This window comes from Pleurodeles waltl, chromosome 12 (assembly GCF_031143425.1).
Source record: "Pleurodeles waltl isolate 20211129_DDA chromosome 12, aPleWal1.hap1.20221129, whole genome shotgun sequence".
Classification (NCBI taxonomy): Eukaryota; Metazoa; Chordata; class Amphibia; order Caudata; family Salamandridae; genus Pleurodeles; species Pleurodeles waltl.
In genome coordinates this window covers 84565913-84588651 of record NC_090451.1, presented here as the reverse complement: position 1 = coordinate 84588651, position 22739 = coordinate 84565913, and the positions used below count along the sequence as shown (strand labels likewise).

At 44.5% G+C, this 22739-nt stretch overlaps 1 protein-coding gene across 1 annotated transcript in view; it reads right to left on the bottom strand.

The window, feature by feature from the left end:
• Nucleotides 1–22739, bottom strand: part of MYO1F (myosin IF) — a 235806-nt gene that overhangs the window by 9193 nt on the left and 203874 nt on the right. The window contains exons 25-27 of the mRNA XM_069217167.1: nucleotides 11769–11849; nucleotides 8988–9192; nucleotides 3682–3851 (exon numbers count right to left, since the gene is read on the bottom strand). Coding sequence (XP_069073268.1) covers nucleotides 3682–3851; nucleotides 8988–9192; nucleotides 11769–11849 — 456 coding nt within the window. The remainder of the gene's footprint in view (nucleotides 1–3681; nucleotides 3852–8987; nucleotides 9193–11768; nucleotides 11850–22739) is intronic.

The window sequence follows — 22739 nt, the reverse complement described above, 5'->3', positions numbered from 1 at the left end:
AATGCATAGTACATCTGACCCTAACTTCTTTGTTTTTTTTGTTTTTAAATGTTTTAGGATTGTGTTTTAGTTTGATTGGATTTGATTTGAATTGGCTAAATTTAAAACAAAAAAATGAAAATACTATGTGCTATTTTCATCTTTTGTTTATTTTTTTATTTAAGAATGTGTGTTTTAGGCTGTGGGTCTGATTCCCACACACACTGCTGTTTATGATGTCAAAGAGAATACTCAGTTTCTCTCATAAAAAAGGTAAAATCATTATTTTTCCCCAAAATGGTGTTAGACACTGATATTCACTTTCCAGCTGGCATCCTTTCAGTGGCAGATTTGTTTAAAAAAAAAGGCTTAGTCATCTATATGAATGTAACATTTGTAAACTCCGCATCACAAAACTTGGGCACAGAGTTCCGAATAACACATGGACTCACTGTACTGGGGCATTTTCAATATGTGGATACTTATTCTGGGTGCAGTCATGGGCCCTTTTCCACTTCCACTTCCACTTACCATCTGCTAAGCAGCTGGTAAAGTGGAACAGGGGTGCAGGCATTAGAAGGAGTCAGGGCAGGGTCCTGCAGAGCTGAGGGTAGCATTGTCTGCTCCCTGTTAATTTGTAGGGGCATTGTGCCTCTGTTTTCAGACCCTGCCCGTGCTGCCTTCAGTTCTAGCAGGTGCAGATCCACACCTCGTAAAATCTGGCCTGATGTTTCATTACTCTGTAATCTGTTGTGTGGGGACACTGGGAATCTGATAGTCTAGCAGAGTTATATTCCTCCACACTGTAAGAGTCTGAATGAGACCCTAGGAAGAGTAATGTTACAGCAGCTTTCAACGTGGGAGAAGTAGATGAACATTGTTGTTGTGATCACCAGTCAAATGTGTTGAATCTGTATAAGACACAGAAGCATTTTTGTCAGAAACAAGGAAAGAATTGGGAAACATTGGGAAAATTAAGTACTTTCGAGGAAGGAAGATATTAATTGCACTGTCATTAAATGTGAAGTGCATTCCCCTTATTTAACTGTCTAAATGGATCCCAATCTGCACTTAATCTTAACCGTACATCACCAGCCAACGTGAAATAGTGCCCAGGTGTGAAAAATAGCTGCGGGCAATAACTTCCAAAATGCAAGTTACACAAAGTGCTTGGATAGTGAGTTCTTCCTGCAATCTATTTAAGGAATTAATCCACAAGTAAATGATGAAATAAAAAGCACAATGCTGTACTGAAAGGAATGTGTAACCACCTTCAAATAAATTATGAAATGACAAGCACAGTTGCTTTTCCTGAAAGGAATGTGGAACCACCTTATATTATTAGTTCTTGCCCCAGACCTTTTGATTTTACTAAAATGATCAGGGGTGTGGAATTTAATTAAATATCTAGTTGTCCATGGGATAGGTTGCATCTTAAATCTACTTGTCCTGTGAAAACATCTACTTGCCCCTTTGGTGCACATAGTGTGGTGACAAATTATGGCAGCAATCTCATCAGAGCTCATACATAATAATAGCCTCTCTGATTATGCCAGCGCTAATACTATAGTAGGGCTTGAATACTTGCAATTTCAATCCCTACTATAGCAATTTCCCTATTTGGCCACCTTCCTGCAGATCTACGTACTGGGACTGGAGGAAGCAGTAAGCAATTGTTTCAGTGCTGGAATGTCTTAGAGCCTGCAAACCTACTAACTTGCATGTTTTAGGGGTTCTCACCTGTTCTTCTCTAATCTTTTCCTATACTGAGAAAGGTTGGAAATTTACTCCTGACAATGGCAGAAGTAGAAGTTCTTCCAGGATTGGGGAAAACGGGGTTGGAGGGAAAATGAACTTGTAAATGCTCAATAGATTTTTGCATGAGCAAATCTACGCATGCATATTTGCTCATGCTAAAATACAGTTGACAAATATTTTGTAGGAGTACGATTTCCGGATCTACTTCTGTACGTTCTTGTAAATTCCAGAAAGCCACTAATTCAAAGACATATCCCATGGGTGCACTTTGTGACTTTCTTTAAGAATTGGGTCCCTAATTAGGTCTGGCATTAACCAAGACATTTTGTTTTTATTAGACTTCTATCTCCCTCGGTCAATTCGCTGGCTTTACTATGAGTGATCGCATTCTGCTTTTCCACAAGGAGCATATTGGCACACAAAGTAGTTTTGTTCAGTGCCAGGAAGTACTGTGGCAATCAGTGGCATAATGAACCAGGAGGGCCCCCCCTGCAAAGAGCATAAAGAGGGCCCCCCTCCAGACTCAGGGCAGGTGCTGTGCTGAGGGGGGCCACTTGAGGGGTCTCCCCGCACCGCAGGGGCTACGGGGCCTCTGTTACACTACTGGTGGTAGTGTGTGCTTTTTGAGACCAAAACACTTTTTATGCTTTTTGCCAGTGTTTGTTACAATGGTGAGGGCCTGGCAGCTCCCACAACAATAAAGTGTTTCAAAAGCCATGTCAAAACAAGACACGCATTGACGAAACCAAAAGACTTACAACAAATGCCGGATCAGTTGGTTTTGCCAGTGCTTGTTTATTTTCATGCTTCCCATAATCTTGTTGAAAATGGTTACAATGATTTTCCATTGGGAATATTTTTGGAAATACTTGCATGCATCAACACATTTTACTAAATGACGATTCAAAGAAATAGCATCTAAAATTTCTGAACATTTTATTTTGAAAACGAAGAATCACCCATCTTGCTTATAAGCTTCTGCAAACATTTACTTCTAATCAGAGAGCTTCATGGGAGCATTATACTTAGCCTCATATTGTTAAGCTTTTCAAATGTGTGTACACATTTATTTATTTATTTATTTTCTTTTTTACTGGAACCACTGTTAGTGGAGTGGGCCTTAAAACATTTATTTGCAGCGCTCACCCTAATGATTAAGGCTTTTCATTAATGAACCATAAATGCAAGTTGGAGCAGCATTAACATATGGACATGCATATTACCTCAAACGCAGACAGTTCGCTTTTCTGTAAACTGGCATCCAAAGGGTTTGTGCTGCAGGAGTTTGGGCCTCCTTGTCCCAAGGACAAAATAAACATAAAAACTTGTTGCCCTTGTTGGGCTATAGGAATTTCACATCCCTGATTATTTGTGCAATATGCCTTCTTAGAGAGGTTTTCAGCGAATGTTCTTCATTGATTTATCTGTTATTGTGTCTTTCATATTTTCTTCTTTTCTCTACGGTATTAAGGAACAATGGGTCAACCGACTTCGACCTTTGGTTGACTTCTCTGTGAGTAACAGCCTTTCTCCCTTTACAGGGAGCGCATCCACACACAACGTGGTTCTCCTAAGTGCTATGGACTACAATAACAATGTGTGCTTTTAGAGACCAAGAATATATTTAATTACAGCCTTTGCGTAGATTGACAGAGGTCCAGCAGATTTTGAGTTATGTAAAAACCATTATAAAACAAGCATAGACTCAGCTGTTAAGCATTGACGAGCCAAAAGGCAGCATCTAATGCCACACTTATTTGCTATGTCAAAACCTGCATAATATTGCACGTATTGCATTTATCCAACTTGCCTCCTCCTGCCCACACTTTCACCCTCATGACAAGCAAAAAAACAGTATTTGCTTAGGACAAAATCGAATGCAGCAAATAATCCTGTCACAAATAAACAAATGCTTAGGTATCAGCATATGGGAAAATATTATACCTTCCATTAAGATGTCAATAATGTCATTGACATTGAAGCTGAGTTCATCCACATCTTGTCCAACATATTGGTACAGGGCTTTACACTTTGGACCCGATGGCTTGGGAACTGGCTTGGGACGTCCTACGGGTGGCAGAGGACGCTGACTTAGGCTTATCTTCCTCTGCCTTCTGCAGAAATTAAAAACAAGTCAACAAAGTTTTTAAAACAACTCTGGAGAAGCCAGGAGATATGTGTTACAACTGAAATGCAAACCAGAACTACTGCTACAAAAGGCTGTGTTGCATTTTTAAGAAAGCATATACACACAGCAATTTTTACTGTGTGAAAAGGTGTAATATTAAAAAATAATCAATTTTTGTTGCATCTTTAAGGAAGCCTTTGTGCTGCGACATCTTTATTTTGTGACAAACGATCCTTCCAATACAGATTTTATTATGATACTAATGTAAAGCTAATTAACCAAAGATTAACGAATAATACTGCGTCTTGAAGACAGGTTAAGACATCAATACAGCATTCAATTCCTAAACAAAACCACTATAATCAGACAATAAAAATATTGTCAGCAAATTAAGTACATCAACAAACATACTGTATTTCAGTACAAGTTACTCCTCAAGCTGTGTGTCATATTGCATAAGCAGTCCAATCAGAGGACTGCTTAAGGCTTATCATCCAACCTAATGGGAACACACATGAGGTAATGTAACCACCCACAAAATGCCATTGGCTTGATGGACATTGCCAGCCCCCACGCCCTGGCGTCCACCGAATACCTCCTCCTGGGTGATTTGAATTTCCACCTCGAGGACCGCAACAACCGAAACACCACTTCCATACTTTACAATCTGACCACCCTCGGCCTCAAGCAACTGATCATCGCGCCCACTCATGCTGCAGGACACACACACTAGACCCCATTTTTACCTCAAGCAACTGGATCACCTTTAAAAATACCTCCACTCTGGACTGGACCAACCATCCCTGCATACACTTTGTCATCACAGCACCCAACAGCCGCCTCAGGGTCCCCCACAGGAAATGGAACGGAATCACTGACGAGCAACTCACCACAACCCTCACCAAATCACCCCTACCAAGGATGCCAACGCTGCAGCACGCAACCTCAACTCCTGGATCATCGAATGCACCAACTCCTTAGCCCCCCTCCGATCAACTTCAGTCAAGCGCATCCCCAAAAAAGCCAGCTGGTTTACTGCCGAACTCCAAGAATCCAAATGCATCTGCAGGCACCTAGACAAGAAATGGAGAAACAGCAAAACCAGCGAAGACCTCGCCTCTTTTAGAGCCGCCAATGCCACCCATCACCAACGCATCAAGAATGCACTCCTTGAATGCATCAACACCTCCCTGCACAAAATGAGAGAACTCTTCACGGTAATCAACAAATTCACCAATCCTCCCTGCAAAGCCACCAATATCCCCCCCCCCCCATCGCAAGACCTCTGCAACAAACTGGCCACTTTCTTCCACCACAAGATTAAAGACAGCTATGACAGCTTCCTCCCACAGAACCCACCCAGTGTCAGAACCTACGACCAACCCAGCCCCCCAGAACCCACCCAAACCATCCACAGCTGGTCCACGCTCACCACAGAAGAGACAGAAATCAGCATGAACAGCATTCACTCCGGAGCTTCAACAGACTCCTGTCCTTACCACGTCTACAATAGGGCCAGTGCATCCATCGCCCACAAACTCCACAAGACACTGAACTGCTCCATCACAACAGCCACCTTTCCCGAAGATTGGAAACACGCCGAAGTCTGCCCCCTCCTGAAGAAACCTGCAGCCGACCCATCTCGCTGCTACTCTACCCAGCCAAAGTCCTGGAAAAAGCCATCAACTCACAGCTGCCACAATTCGTAGAGGACAATAACTTTCTGGATATCTCTCAGTCTGGATTCGGCTGCAACCACAGCACGAAGACAGCTCTTTTTGCAGCCACTGATGACATCCGCACACTCCTCGACCGCGGACACACCGCAGCACTAATACTCCTCGACTTCTCAGCAGCCTTCGACACGGTCTCCCACAGCACCTTATGCTCCAGAGTCCATGAAAAAGCCTTGACATGGATCCACGCCTTCCTCACTGGAAGAACTCGGAGAATCAGGCTCCCACCCTTCATATCCAAACCAACAGAAGTCAGCTGCGGAGCCCCTCAGGGATCCTCCCTGAGCCCAACGCTCTTCAACATATACATGGCCCTGCTTGCAGCCATCGTCAGAGACCACAAAATTAACATTGTGTCATACGCCGATGACACACAACTCATCATATCCCTCATTGAAGACCTGGACAAAGCTAAGAGGAACTTTCACACCGGAATGAAAGCTGTCGCCACCTGGATGAGGGAGAGCTGCCTCAAGCTCAACTCGAACAAGACCGAGCTCATCATGTTTGGAAACTCCACCTCAGCCTGGGACGACTCCTGGTGGCCCACATTGCTCAACACACCACCTATTCCGACTGACCACACCCGCAACCTAGGAATCATCCTCGACTCCTCCCTATCAATGACCCGACAGGTATACGCAGTCACCTCTTCCTGCTGGAACACCCTCTGCCAATTCCACAAAATCTTCAAATGGATCCTGGTCAACTGCCGCAAATTATTCACCCACGCCCTAGTCACTAGCAAGCTCGACTACGTCAGCACCACAACAAGGAAACATCAGGAAACTACAACGCATCCAAAACACCACAGCAAGACTCATCCTGAACCTCCCCCGCCAAGAACTCATCTCCCAAATCCTGAGGACCCTCCCTTGGCTCCCAGTAGAGAAGCTTCAAACTTCAAACTAATCAACCACAGCTACAAGGCCCTGCACAACATCGAACCATCCTACCTCAACCATTGCATCTCCTTCCATAACCCCGCTAGACCCCTCTGCTTCACTCAGCCGGCGCTAGCTACTGTCCCACGCACCTGGAAAACCACCGCCAGAGGAAGATCGTTCTCATACCTTGCAGCTAAGAGCTGGAACAACCTGCCCACGCACCTCAGATAAAGCCCATCTCTCACCATCTTCAGGAAGAACCTCAAAACATGGCTCTTCGAATGAGGCCCAGACCCACCACCAGCACATTGAGACACTCACGGTGAGTAATTTGCTTTACAAAAACAGATTGGTTGATTGATCCCATCCAAGTAATGAATGTCACTTCTTCTGAGACCTCCCCAAGGTTCTTTAATGTTTTTTGGCTATGTTAGATTTGAGGAGCAATATGAAAGTGCTTGGGTTTGGGTGCTCTGGCTGACGTGACATGACATCTTGCACTGTTGTGGGTCCAGTGGCAACAGAAGCATATGAGGTATGATGGAGAATAGGCCAGAGGAGTTTGTTTTCAAAGTGCCTTCAAAATGAGGGCCAAAGTTCCCAGGTGAAGTTGTGCGGGTTCAGTCTGTGTTTATTTGAAAGGAAAATGGCTGGACTTTAAAATCACTTATGGCTCAAATAACAAAAACCTTAAAGGTCACCTAGGGATGATGTTAATGAAAATGTAATGACACAAAGGAGCTTTGTATATCACAATGGCAATGTAAGAATGATTTGGAAGAATAGCAGTACATTAAGCTAACTTCTCATGAGTGAGGTTCATTTCCAGTGCTGTATGTGCACAATAAGAAACCACTCTGGACTCACCTTAAACATTAAAGTGAGTTGCTCTGTTTCGTATTAAATAACCTACTCCCAAGGCAAGAAGGCCACAAGCAGAAGCGGAGCGGTTCTATCTGCAAAAACTTGCACTTGTTGTAGAAGGATACATGAACACCTTAATTGTTGCTTTAATATTTTAAGGTTTCAGATGTTAGAGATATAGGTCCCGTTGAGATATACAGTGTCTGCATTAAATTTGCTGACACAGTATCTTTCACGCTGGGACTCCAACTACTTAAAGGAGTCAAAATCTCCCAATGAAATTGCGAGGGGTAAGAGAAGAATTACCATCAAATGGACCACAATTTACCACTTCCTCATGTTAATATTTCATTTCTCAAGAGGAAGCTATCGAATCCACCTGTAATCGTCTTTAACTCAGCCTTTAGGAGGTTAGTCGAAAACTAGGGTCAAAAGTCCCCAGATGAAGTCGTGATAGTTGAGTCACTCAGGATTCCATCCATAATCCTCTTTAACTCAGCCTTTATGAGTAAAGAGTACTCCCCAATATCAACACTAGGTGAGAGGAGTGACTTGGACTTAACTGGGATGGCACTAAGGACCTAGCAGAGAAGCCCTCAGTTTGGTAATGTTTGTCTTGTTTATACGAACTGATGCTAACCGACTTCTTTCAGGGGTTGAAAAAGTGTTGAGAGAGTGTATGCACTATTGACGTAGACAACTCACATAACAGGCTTGACAAAAAGACGTGCACAATTCTAGCAATTTGATATTAGTTCATTGTAACATGCTTTCACCTGCTTCACACACACGAGTGCACCTTCTGCACATTAAACATTGAGGAAAGACTATTGGAATACAGCAGCTTGTGGAATTAGGTGTTGGAGAAATCATGCGTGTTTAAATGTATAAATTAATAATCGTGTAGGCAAATAGTGTTTGCACAGATAAAAAGAAAGTATAATCCTAACAGAAGATTGTAGTCCACAAACCATAATAAAAAGTAAAATTAAACGATCAGCAGTGTTGTTTCCTGAAGGAGATGCCTTTAATAAGGAATTTGTACTTTGTTTACATGGACGAAGTGCAGATATCTATGATTATAATATCTTCTGTGACTTTATATTGTTTTAGTCCTTGTAACAATAAGCCCTGAAGAATGGAGTTAGTGGTCTGGTTTCTGCTGCAGTATATAAATATGAGTGTTCCTGAAATTCTTGTTTTGGTCCTTGTCATCTAGGAACGCAATCTTAAAACCCTGGGCTCTGCTTTTACAAACTGGTGCTTTGGCTAAAATGATTGACTGAGTGAAGACCACAATTCTCTATATTAGATAGTTAAAGGAGAGCCTAGGAATTCCATGTGGTGTCTTGACTGACATCTGAAGATTCTAGCATGTACTGATGGCAATACCTGTGTATTTCTGCTTCTTCACCTTACCTCATGCATCTTGGAAGATCAGTAAATATGCTACGTATCTTCAAAAGCCAGATGTACTAGGGATATTGTCCTTCGTGATAGGTGTGTCTGTTGGAGGAAACTAAAGATATGTAACCGTACAGGTTTTAGAGAAGCCCTGTGCTGCAGTATTTGGAAGCACATGTTCTTGCAGTCTAACATAGCACCACTCACATTCAAACCCATGGTCATGCTTACCCAGCAACACCCTGGTCGGGGACATTTAGAAATTCCATATTATTTTCAGAGGGCAGTAGTGCCCTGCTTCTCCGTGCAGGCCCTTGCTTGGGCAGAGCAGTAGCCGAAGGTGGCATACGGTTCATCTTCTGGGTTGTAGAATATGTTGGCACTCGTTGTTTGTTGGTGTTACTGGGAATATGGGGGGTTCCATTTCTGTGAGCACCTACATGAGAATAAAGTAAAAATGTCACTGTTGTAAATAACAATGTGTTTCTATTCTCACTTAAGATGTTTACTCAAAATATGAGATGTGAGCAAGGTGTTTAAATGACTGGTGCCAAAGGTTATACCCTTTGTTCATACATTGCCTTCTTACAGTGGGGGGATTAAAAGTAACAGGTTCATCCACCTTCCCAACTATTTAAACACATATATGTGTCTTCATGCATAAATCTGTCAGGAATGTCAAAGCCATTGTGCAGATAGGGTATACCTCGCCCCAACTATGGCCATTTGCAACTGGCGTCTTGGGACCCATCCTACTGCGGCTCTGCAAACTGGGCCAACTACATACCTCCACAATTGCCACAGGGTAGTGAGGGGACGTAGTCAACAGTTTCTCAGGGAGGTGATGGTGGAGCGTGGGAAAATAGCTTAGAATTGATTAGTCAGCCAGTAGGTACAATAATGTATTGTCCAGCCCGGTGCTTGTCTTTTCGTCAAAAGAACTATAAACTCTCAAAAAATGAAATAATCCATAATGGGCAAAAACAAAACTTAAATCTGTGTGGCAGATTCTTCTGCACTTTCAAGACTCTTATTCTGGTTGCATGCTAAGTCCCGCTTTTACCTGCTGAATGGTTTTGATGGTGGAAGCCTTGTCTCTTTAATTCCTCACTTAAGTATGTGGGTCTCTACCCCTCACCACAGAAATGCAGGCAGTTCACTTCCACTGTTTGTGGAATCTGTCCTCACCCTCCATCTTGTGCCATGCTAAACCAGGGTCTTCCAAATGGATCTGTTTGGTTCCAAAACCCAGATTCATACCACACACAGACTCTTATACCATTTATGTCCTGCACATTTTCTGCACAGACACACACTCAGCATGCATACTCGATATCAGTGAAAGGGTCTGGGCATTCACATTACAGAACTTTACACGAGAGGGGTCAGGAAACCGCGCACTCTCTGACACCCAGAAAAGAGTCAGGGTCACAAAACAGGGTACACTGCCACCAGTGCTGAGACCGTAGTCCAATGCCCACTATGAAGGCATGCTTTTTACACTCCTGCAGGTCGAAGATACGGTTCTGGACCACGTATTATCAAGGACTGGCCATGCCTTTGCAGAAAACGCAAGATTAGTGCGACACCGTGGCCCAAAAAAGTCTGGATACCCTTTTCACACACAATGGAGCGCTCACAGCAGCGATACATGCCTTTGTACTATGCACGCAGTATTCCAATCCAAACTGAGGAGTTTAAATTGACATCCACTTCTACATCATGCTCAGAAGTTGCCCTCAGCAGCCTGATCCCCTTCTGGTTTCTGTATACCCCCTTACTTTATGGTTCTGTTTCAAACATGTTTATTTCTAAAGTTTTTTAGAAGCAGATTTGTTGTATGACTCCTACAAATGCATTACTGAAAGGAAAACGTGGCTCACAAGAATTAGTCCCCATTTCTACTTATAGAGCCCACTAGAGAAAGCATTTATTATTTTTTTGTTTCTGGGAATTTTATAGGGAAACCTAATTGGGGTTTTCAGAGTTCAATCTTCAACTATAGCGGGTGTGGCCAGCGAATTTTAGAGTGGAACTCAACAGATTTTTAACTGATGAGATGCCTATTCTGCTTAGGGAAATCTCAGTTTTGGAAAGTCGTAGCAGATAGGTACTCCTTTGGAAAAAAAACAACAACTTATAAACATGGTCCTCTTTATCACCATCTTTATTAACGCAGGGCTTACTGTTAGGAAGTACGATGTCCTTTCATAACATCACACAGGCTACAGTTGCACTTGATAAGTATGGAAGGCTAAAATGTAGTTACTGCAACAAAATCTGAATACTGAAGAAAAGTTGTAAAAATTACTCCTTGTTGATAAATGGAAAAAATTACAAATGCATTTTCAGTGTAAAGCCAAAAGGAGATATTTCTTCCAAATTAATGATGGCTGGAACAATTTTATACTTTTGTTCCGAAAGAAGGTCAGCTGGTCTTTGATGCCAGACACATTTGTTCAACAGATAATAAGTAAAATATAAATGAGCACATTGGAGAAGATAAATTACCAAAACGAAGATCAATTAATCAGGATTCAATTAATTTGATCAGAGCTCCTTTTTTGATAACATGAGTTATATGCTGGGGTAAAAGGAAAACGAATAGGTAAACCATGAAATTGTGTTTAGTATGGAAATTGTGGCATGGATTCAAAAATGTGTTAAATACAATGAAAATAAAATGGTCAAGCGGTGCCTTTACATTGGGGGTACAGTTGTAGCTAGAGTGCTTCATGCGGCTTGACTGAGACAAGTAGTTTTGAGCATTAATCGTTTTTGTTTAGGATTGAATAGATATTTTTTTTTTCAATTGATTATTTGTTTAGCTAAACAAAGGGAGTGTTGTTTCGGAACTGGGTCCTTATGCCTTTATAAATATATATGTTTTAAATGGAAATACTTGGCTGAATAAAGCTCGCAGAAAGAGCATAGGTTTATTGTTCACCTTCCCTACATACATGCACAAGAAGGATCTCTGACGATGGAAATACCTGGTTCTAATTTCCTTACCTCCTGGAGGTGGTGGGGCGGATCTGGATGGTGGGTCTCTTCGAACTCCTCTGCTCTGGGGAATTCCTTTTCTTGTAGGCTCTATTAGATAAACATTTCACATGGTTCAGTTAAGTCATCGAGATTTCAGGACCAGCTGTGACAAGTCAACAAGCACCGTCATGCTGCAGTTGAAAATGCTGCTTTTGGTCTTTCTCTGCTGTAGGCTACAACGCTAAATACATTTCAAAAGTTTTTTTGTGCCTGTTTTTCAAAATGTTTTGTGCATGTTGAAAAAATACACTGCACATTTTTCTAAAGAAATCTTTGAACAGATTGATAGAGCGCTGACTGTAACATCTTATAAAGTCCTGGAAAGAATCATCTTGAGCAATTTCAAAGCATGACATGAATATCCTGTTTCTACAGAAGATCAATTAGTGTATGTTGCATTTTGAGGCCAATAGCAGATCTGCGCATGAGACAAAGTTTACAAATAAGTATGCAAAAATACCATAGAGTTGCCTTTTGACATTGAAACTCATTTTGCTGAAAAGCATACTACAAATTGCCAAAAATAGACTTAAGCACCCCTTTTAAGTAACAAAGGGCTTGATTTATAGTTTGGCAGACTAAGCACTCTGTCAAAGAGTACCCTGTTCACCTGCCCAGTTTTGCGTCGGGCATACCCTTAGTTTACTGACGGTGGTGTTCTGACTTTAGCATCAGAAAACTTGCTGTGACTGCCACACGTAGAAGGGGCTGTCAGAATAAAGACATCAAACTGCCCAGCCTGTTTATGGCGAATGGTCTGATACATTTCTGTACGGACAGAAAAAATAATGACCCCCACCACATCCTGGGAGAAAGCTCCTGGGTTGTGGTGGGCATTCTACTTTTTGTTTTTCAGAAAGAAACTCTCTTTTTGGAGTTTGTCTAAAAAAACAAAAATGTTTGGTGAATGGCCACCCAATAGACTGCAGCCACACAACTTGAAGTGCCTTCGTAGAAACCTCAATCATAGAAGCTCTTCTGAAGACAGGGTGATGAACATAATTCTCTACCCCATCTTAACAGATGGCATGCCGCCTGGGAAAGCAATAAATCAGTCCTAGAGTTTTGACACTGTGCTTTATAGGAATCCAGGTGCTTCAGAATACAAAATAATGCCAGCTAGGCAGTTCTTGTTTTCAGTTTTGTAAGGCAAAAATTTGATTACAAAGACGTTCTTAGAAGTGCATTCTAGAGCTTAGCTCAATAACTTAGGTTCTCCAGTATTGGATCTTTCATAGATTCACATACTTGAATCATTCATCGAGGCGGGAGTCCCACTGTAGCTTTTAATATAGCAGTAGGTGAACTACCTTAGGCCCTAATGGCAATGGACAGTTACTGTCATAGCCTATCTATGTTATTTTTTTTAAAGGACCAAACTTCAACTACAACCAATTAGGCAACAGCACCCTCTAGCACACTCTTAACAGAGGCTGATTCCCTCACATTTTCTACTGCACGTCGTGGGCACGGAGTCTCTCTGAGCTCTGCTCAAACTCTTCTCTTTCTCAGTGAACCGATCAGATTACTTTTCAGAATCTACAGATTTAGAGTGGACATTATATCAAAACTAACCAAGAAAGAACTTTTCAGAACCCATGACACCTGTAGGAAGAAAAGACTTGATATTGATGACCCACACAAGAAGTGTATGTACTGCCTCCATCCAGAACACAAGGTGAGAGATTGTAAAATCGGCCGCACCTTTACGCACAAAACTCTTAAGTATAGAGAAGGCAGACTCTTACTATGGCTCCAAAAACAAAATGAAAAAGACTGCCCCTCTTCTGATGAGGGTGGTTCCTCTTCACAGGCCTCTCACTTTCTTAAAAGGCCTAAATCCAAGGAGAAACTCACCTATGAACCACCTGAAAAGGTTCATCAAAAATCTAAACATACATTAACTGGACACAAAAAGAGCCATGAAGATCTACCATCATTTTCAAAAAAGCAGCTAAAGGCCTCAGAAAAGGTTCACTCTGAGCCTACTACTCCGTCTATGAAGAAAGCACCTCCAAAAAATGCTTCACAATCCTTACTGTCAACGAATAAGATAAAGAAATTACCATTGGAATCTGCTAAAATAACCTTGTCGACAAGAGCACCGTCGATGACACACTTGTCGACAACCGCATCTACAATAATGATGACTACAACCACATCGACCTTCACCACAGCGGTGGTCTCCAATGATTATTACTTTGTTGCCACTGTCATCGATGATGATCATCTCTGCTAAAATATACAGAAGAACACCAATGACAATGGACCCGCGATGACCCAGTCTACGAGGGTACCTGCGCAGTTGCTACGTTTGGAGAAATTATTAGTACCATGACTAATGTTATTGCTCGCTATTCTGATTCAATCATGTGAATCTATGAAAGATCCAAAACTGGAGAAGAAAATTGCTTACTTTCCTTTAACTATAGTTCTCCAGTACTGGTATCTTTCATAGAGTAACATGTGACCCACCCTCCTCCCCTTAGATTCTTCCCTCGAACATACGAATACTTACTTCATACTCGTACTAGAAAATCTGAGGGAATCAGCCTCTGTTAGGAGTGTTCTAGAGGGTGCAGTTGCCTGATTGATTGTAGTTAGTCTTTTTTTTATTTCTATTTTTAAAAAGAACATAGGCTATGACAGTGACTGTCCATTGCCGTTAGGGCCTAAGGTAGTTCACCTACTGCTATATTAATAGATACAGTGGGACTCCCACCTCGACAACGGGGATAAATCAAGCCTGTGAATCTATGAAAGTTACAGGTAAGTAACCAATTTTTTGTATCAACTATTACATTTTTCCTTTTCTCTTAAGGTAGGAAATCTTTTTATTATTTTTGCAAAGAGGAGTCTTTCTTATGCTGTTTTTTCAACAACACCAGCTTTCTTTAATTAATGTCCCACCTGTGGTAAATATTAAAAGAACAAACACAGTTTGTGTGTTCCTTTTGGATTCGTACACTGTAGTGGAGTGTAAACTGTGGCAGTAGATGGGTGTAGAAGGTGAAAAGACATACAGGGTGTGGCTTGAAGGCCAAATTGGACTTCCAGAGGATTACCAAGAAACTAACTATGGTGCGATCTGACTTAGCAAAGGGAGTAGGAAAGATGATTATTCTCCCCTCTATGCATGGTGGAATCCACTTTGAAATACTGCAAGCACCCAAATAGAGCTGTCGATGACATCCCGCTTTTGTTCACGTCTTGAAGTTTGCCATCAAAGAATTGAACTTTGAGAGCTTCACCAAACCTGATTAACGTTGCATCAATGTTTGTAGATGAGAAGTCCCAACAGGCATCTTCTTTTACTAGGATGTTGCCATTTTGAGCCTTGATGTCATGGCTTCCTTTATTGTCACATATGACTAGATCTAACATGTGAGATAGCTTACAGAGGAAGAAGATATAGAGATTCATAGGGCCTTATTTTGAGTTTGATGGTCTTGCGACCAGAAAACTTGTGGTGGCAGTTGCACTGCTTACTCCTGGCAGTCAGACTGCCAGATTACAATCCTGGCCGTGGGACCACCGCCAGGATCAGGGATCTCGATGGGTTGGCTGCAGTCGAAGCCGTGGTCTGCCACAGCGGCTCAAGTTCAGCACCGCCATACTGATCAGAACTTCCCTTTCTGCTAGCCTTTTCATGGCGGGGTGTCCACCATGAAAAGGTTGGCGGAAACGCATTGCAGGGGGCCCCCCACTACCCAGCACTCTCAAAATACGTACTGTCTGCTATAGCAGACAGTGCGCATTCCTAGGGTGTGGGGGCACCCTCTGTGTGACAGCTTTGGCTTCAGCTTCCTAAGGAGCCAAGGCCAGTGCTGCCACACTGTCTCCACTGGGCTGACCGGTGGAAACCTAATACAGAGGTTTCAGCCGGTCAGCTGGGTGAAAACATTGTAATAGGGCTGGGGGGCACCTCCAGCTTTTCGGTGGTCTCCTCCCCACAGGTCTGGTGGGCGGACGGTCAGCCTGCCAAACTCATAATGAGGCCCACAGTCTCCTCATCACTGCAGTAGGAGGAACAACCTACAGAGGCGCCAGACAGCCAACCTCTGCCTCCTGAAGGTGACATATTCCTATCTGCTCATTAGCCACAACTAACAGTGTACCTCCATCACCGCATCCATCACAGTGATGGCCCTCATTCCCATGAAACAGTTGGGGTATGTCTCACCCAGAGAATGTTTACCTCTTCAGCAAATACATTTCACTTGGTCCAAGCTGAGCAGAGATCACAGACATGGTGGTGTAGGAAAGTACCATCTTGCCTGGCATGTTACCCCCATATTTCACTGTATATATGTTGTTTTAGTTGTATGTGTCACTGGGACCCTGCCAGCCAGGGCCCCAGTGCTCATAAGTGTACCCTGTATGTGTTACCTGTGTTATGACTAACTGTCTCACTGAGGCTCTGCTAATCAGAACCTCAGTGGTTATGCTCTCCCATTTCTTTCCAAATTGTCACTAACAGGCTAGTGACCAATTTTACCAATTTACATTGGCATACTGGAACACCCTTATAATTCCCTAGTATATGGTACTGAGGTACGTAGGGTATTGGGGTTCCAGGAGATCCCTATGGGCTGCAGCATTTCTTTTGCCACCCATAGGGAGCTCTGACAATTCTTACACAGGCCTGTCACTGCAGCCTGAGTGAAATAACGTCCACGTTATGTCACAGCCATTTACCACTGCACTTAAGTAACTTATAAGTCACCTATATGTCTAACCTTTACCTGGTAAAGGTTGGGTGCTAAGTTACTTAGTGTGTGGGAACCCTGGCACTAGCCAAGGTGCTCCCACATTGTTCAGGGCAAATTCCCCGGACTTTGTGAGTGCGTGGACACCATTACACGCGTGCACTATACATAGGTCACTACCTATGTATAGCTTCACAATGGTAACTCCGAATATGGCCATGTAACATGTCTAAGATCATGGAATTGCCCCCCCAATGCCATCCTGGTATTAGGGAGACAATCCCATGATCCCCCGGGTCTCTAGCACAGACCCGGGTACTGCCAAACTGCCTTTCCTGGGGTTTCACTGCAGCTGCTGCTGCTGCCAACCCCTCAGACAGGTTTCTGCCCTCCTGGGGTCCAGCCAGGCTTGGCCCAGGAAGGCAGAACAAAGGACTTCCTCAGAGAGAGGGTGTTACACCCTCTCCCTTTGGAAAAAGGTGTTAGAGCTGGGGAGGAGTAGCCTCCCCCAGCCTCTGGAAATGCTTTCATGGGCACAGATGGTGCCCATTTCTGCATAAGCCAGTCTACACCGGTTCAGGGATCCCCCAGCCCTGCTCTGGTGCAAAACTGGACAAAGGAAAGGGGAGTGACCACTCCCCTGACCTGCACCTCCCCTGGGAGGTGCCCAGAGCTCCTCCAGTGTGCTCCAGACCTCTGCCATCTTGGAAATAGAGGTGCTGCTGGCACACTGGACTGCTCTGAGTGGCCAGGGCCAGCAGGTGACGTCAGAGACTCCTTCTGATAGGCTCCTCCAGGTGTTGCTAGCTTATCCTCTCTCCTAGGTAGCCAAACCTCCTTTTCTGGCTATTTAGGGTCTCTGCTTTGGGGAATTCTTTAGATAACGAATGCAAGAGCTCATCAGAGTTCCTCTGCATCTCTCTCTTCACCTTCTGCCAAGGAATCGACTGCTGACCGCGCTGGAAGCCTGCAAAACTGCAACAAAGTAGCAAAGACGACTACTGCGACCTTGTAACGCTGATCCTGCTGCCTTCTCGACTGTTTTCCTGGTGGTGCATGCTGTGCGGGTAGCCTGCCTCCTCTCTGCACTAGAAGCTCCGAAGAAATCTCCCGTGGGTCGACGGAATCTTCCCCCTGCAACCGCAGGCACCAAAGAACTGCATCACCGGTCCTCTGGGTCTCCTCTCAACACGACGAGCGAGGTTCCTTGAACTCAGCAACTCTGTCCAAGTGACTCCCCCAGTCCAGTGACTCTTCAGTCCAAGTTTGGTGGAGGTAAGTCCTTGCCTCCCCACGCTAGACTGCATTGCTGGGTATCGAGTGATTTGCAGCTGCTCCGGCTCCTGTGCACTCTTCCAGGATTTCCTTTGTGCACAGCCAAGCCTGGGTCCCCGGCACTCTAACCTGCAGTGCACGACCTCCTGAGTTGTCCTCCGGCGTCGTGGGACCTTCCTTTGTGACTTCGGGTGAGCTCCGGTTCACTCCACTTCGTAGTGCCTGTTCCGGCACTTCTGCGGGTGCTGCTTGCTTCTGAGTGGGCTCCTTGTCTTGCTGGGCTCCCCCTCTGTCTCCTCACGCAATTGGCGACATCCTGGTCCCTCCTGGGCCACAGCAGCATCCAAAAACCCTAACCGCGACCCTTGCAGCTAGCAAGGCTTGTTTGCGGTCTTTCTGCATGAAAACACCTCTGCAAGCTTCTTCACGACGTGCGACATCCATCCTCCAAAGGGGAAGTTTCTAGCCCTCTTCGTTCTTGCAGAATCCACAGCTTCTACCATCCGGTGGCAGCTTCTTTGCACCCACAGCTGGCATTTCCTGGGCATCTGCCCACTCCTGACTTGATCGTGACTTTTGGACTTGGTCCCCTTGTTCCACATGTACTCTCGTCTGGAAATCCATTGTTGTTGCATTGCTGGTGTTGGTCTTTCTTGCAGAATTCCCCTATCACGACTTCTGTGCTCTCTGGGGAACTTAGGTGCACTTTGCACCCACTTTTCAGGGTCTTGGGGTGGGCTATTTTTCTAACCCTCACTGTTTTCTTACAGTCCCAGCGACCCTCTACGAGCTCACATAGGTTTGGGGTCCATTCGTGGTTCGCATTCCACTTCTAGAGTATATGGTTTGTGTTGCCCCTATCCCTATGTGCTCCCATTGCATTCTATTGTGACTATACATTGTTTGCACTGTTTTCTATTGCAATTACTGCATATTTTGGTATTGTGTACATATATCTTGTGTATATTTGCTATCCTCATACTGAGGGTACTCACTGAGATACTTTGGCATATTGTCATAAAAATAAAGTACCTTTATTTTTAGTATATCTGTGTATTGTGTTTTCTTATGATATTGTGCATATGACACCAGTGGTATAGTGGGAGCTTTGCATGTCTCCTAGTTCAGCCTAAGCTGCTCTGCTAAGCTACCATTTTCTATCAGCCTAAACTGCTAGACACCTCTTCTACACTAATAAGGGATAACTGGACCTGGTGCAGAGTGTAAGTACCCCTTGGTACCACTACAAACCAGGCCAGCCTCCTACAGGTGGTATGTATAAAAACACAGTACTGGACCCAGGAATGTATTCAGTTCAATGCCTAAAATCCATCCCTTCAAGGCTGTATGCAGTTGAATATGCAGTCATCTTGAGGTTATTAATCAATAATTGAGTATCTGGAATTGCATCTTTTCGTTGGCAAAAATTCAAACTTCTGTCATTTTCATGACCAACCAGACAGATGGACTCTTCAGACAAGGATGTAGGTGAAATAGTTGTTATAACTCTTCCTGCAGCAAGTGTCCTAGACTTTTGGTGCTACCTTGCTTGCACTCTCTAACCATTTTCCTGTAAATCATAAGGAGATTTTTGAGGGAATATGAAGGTCTTACTAGCAATAATTAGAGCTTTCAGTGTATGGTTCCTGCCATGGTCGTTCCTGTGATGCTTGTCATGGATGCACCATAACTCGCCTTACACGCAAACATGCAGTAGGAAAATGTATCTCTTTACCTGAGAACATACTTCTAAGTTGTCATGCATCTAAGTAAGTCCAAAAGATGAAGACAGAGCAAGAAACTGTGAAATTAAACACTTTAGAGATAAAAAGCGAGATCCCAGCTAAAGTAATTATGGCTGGCTTCCCCAACCAGTGAGTTCAAACACTCTATTGCCAAAGAAAGGGACACACAGTCTACTAAGGATAGGGAACACAGTTTCACTGGGTGGGTTTCAAGCAACTATCAGACACTAGGCCTGATTGACTAATATATTGCAAACTGTACGATTGTTGGTTTATTCCTTAATTTATTGACTTCTAAGCGGTTCCCAGAAGTATTCCTCAAAAATCTTTGTAACTTTCCATGTACTCCAGTGCAAATGCATCTGAGCATGTGTAATGTACCTAGTGTAATATTATGTACGTGAAAAGGTCACACGTGTGCAAATGCACTTCTTTTTCTCATCAAGGAAAATCATTTTCCCACCCCCACATGATTTCACTCCGTGCACAAAGTTACTCCAGACGTTTTTAGGGTGTGAATGGCACAGTAAGGTTGTCCTAATAGCCACTCACCAATTTGTAGATGTGACCAGACTTTCCAATGCATACCTTCACTGGGACTCTCACTCCTCATTATAGGCAGAAGGGTTACTGCTGCATAATTTTACACCATACTGGCATTACTAAGTCTAAACCTACATTTTGTAAATAGTAAACGTAGCTTTTTGCTTGTACAAAATGTCCACACATTGCTGAAAATTCTTTCCAAATCCAAATTATCCAGCAAAAAGGGAGTTTCATACTTTAGATCTCAAGAGAGCCTTGTATCGCACTAATCTAGCTAAAGAGATATTTAAATTAAATCAAGAGTTTCTGAATACTTGTTTACTATCCTCAAACCAATCGACTAACATCTGTTATTAACATATGGATTAACATCAGTTATAAAAAAAGTGAACGTACCCCTAATATATAAACCTAAAGCCCATTTCACAAGGAACATGGAAGCTACTGGTGCTCTTGCTAGAAATTATCCAGTCTCTTAATTAGCATTGCAGTCACCTTGTAAATGAATAGCACTTTCGCTCAGAATTACTGAGGATAAAGACTTCCTTCACAGTTTGTTTGCATGATCTTGTTCTTAGCTTTTTCGTACAATGCTGGGTCATTGCTCCCTTAAGTTTGACTTCCTGATCAGTTGGATAAGAAAGTTACTGTACACTTTTCCTCCCAACCCCAAAACTCCACATTTTGGGGATTTTCTAGAGAAGTAACAAAACAACCCTGCAATTCCAGTCTTGCTATTCCTATACATGGTATTGTTCGTAGGTCATCATAGCTACAATGTACAGGTTGTTTCAACTGCTTCATAAGAAGGGCCTTATGTATGATAAGATTTTGAGATAAATATTGTTAGAGCACTAAGCAAAAGTGCAGGAACGGAGGCGTGGCCTCGACCGCCGCCAAGAAGGCTGACATCCTGTGAGGCTTTCGCAGCGGGGGCCCAAATAACATGTAAATCACTGCCATCCTCGCCTCACTCCAGTGGTGGACAGTGTGCTGGGGCTGTCTGAGGTAGAGCCTTTCCGGGGTGGCGATTTTGGGAACCCTGAACATGGCACACCTGGGTGTCTGGTGACGTGAGGCCCGGGCGGCTGGTCAGCCTGTGGCGACTGCTGCTGTGGGCATTCCCAGCGATGCGGTTCGCTGCTGCTGTAGCGGAACCTAACCAACACGGGGGTGTTTCCTGGTCCTTCCGACATCAGCTGGGGGAGCCCCCGGCCTATGCTCATTGCAGCCATGGGGCCCGCCTGGCGAGGATGTCCTGCTGCCTGCAGAGCCGAGCGCAACGTGGCGCCCCCCCCCTTACTTCTGGGTGCGCCACACTGGCCTGCACTGCTTACAGCCTTGTCGGCTGGACACTTGCTGATCCGGGCCTGGCAGCAGCTGCCGCAACTGGAGCAGTGGCCTTGGCGGAAGGACTTGTTGCTCGTGGTAGAGTGGTGGGCCCCCTGTGGCTCTTCTGAAGGTGTTTGGAGGCTGGTGGCGGGGTGAAGCGGGCTTCTGCCATGCTGAGTGCCCCATCCCTGAAGACAACATGCCTGACCGCTCCAGGAGTGGCCTTGGTGGATGGGCCCCCTGGTGGACGGAGCACGAGGTGGCTGCCTCGGACCGTGAGGTGGTGGTCAAGCCGGCCTGCGAATTGGGAAGGCCCCTCGAGGCTGGACATTGGGGCCCTTCGATGAGGCCTGAAGTCTTTCCTGCCAAGCGCTGGGACACAAGGTGAGCAGACAGGCTGCAACTCTTTTTAGGACTGGCCCCCGCGGGGGTGCCTTGATGACGGCCTGGTCTTCTGGATCCATCTGGACCCACCACCCTGTACATTTTTCTTTGCTGGATTGCATCCATGTCCCCTCTGACTGGTGGCATCTTCGTGGCCCTCCTGGTCGGACAATCCCTGGAGTGACTGTGGATCTCTGACCACCAGCCCTGTTTGCTGGGGGTTGGCGTCATGGGTGTAGCAGGGGCATCATGATCTCTTCTGCATCGCTGACAAGCTACTGCCGTAACCCTGCTTATGGTGCCCTGCTGCCTCAACCCTAGAACCCCCCCGGCCACTGCCTATTCCGCTTAGCGTGGCATTTCAGCTTGGCTTGTCGGTGGTCAGTGCCCCGGCTTCTGACATCGCTTTGCACACCTGCATCTGCGGGTGGAGGGACTTGGGACCTTGGCCGGCACCCTGGCTTAGTGGCTGCGCTCTTAGACATTGGCATTGGTGGCCGAGGGGTGACCCCCCCATTATAGGTGCACTCCATTGCTGGGTGGAACGCCCGTCATGGATAAAATGAATCCCCAACAGCGCAGACTCAACTTTGATAAAACCAGATGTGGGATGGCTAGCCACCCCCTCCAGAGGTGGAGGACCTCGCTGGCCAGGACATGCCCGTGGCCTCGTCCCAGGACATAGCTGCCATTATGGTGGAGCTCAGAGCAGTGTTCCCTGTGATGGAGGGTAGATTCAACACCATAGCTAGCTGCACTGGCAAACTAGGTGAACGCCTGGACAGACAGGGAGTCAGACTGGACACAGCAGATGAGAGTGTCTTCAGTCTTGAGGACTGCAGCGCCACCATGCAGAAACAAATGGAAAAGATATTGCACTCTTAAACAATCTGTGATGAGGTGTGAGGACCTGGAGGCCTGCTCTCACAGGAATAATATCCGCATTG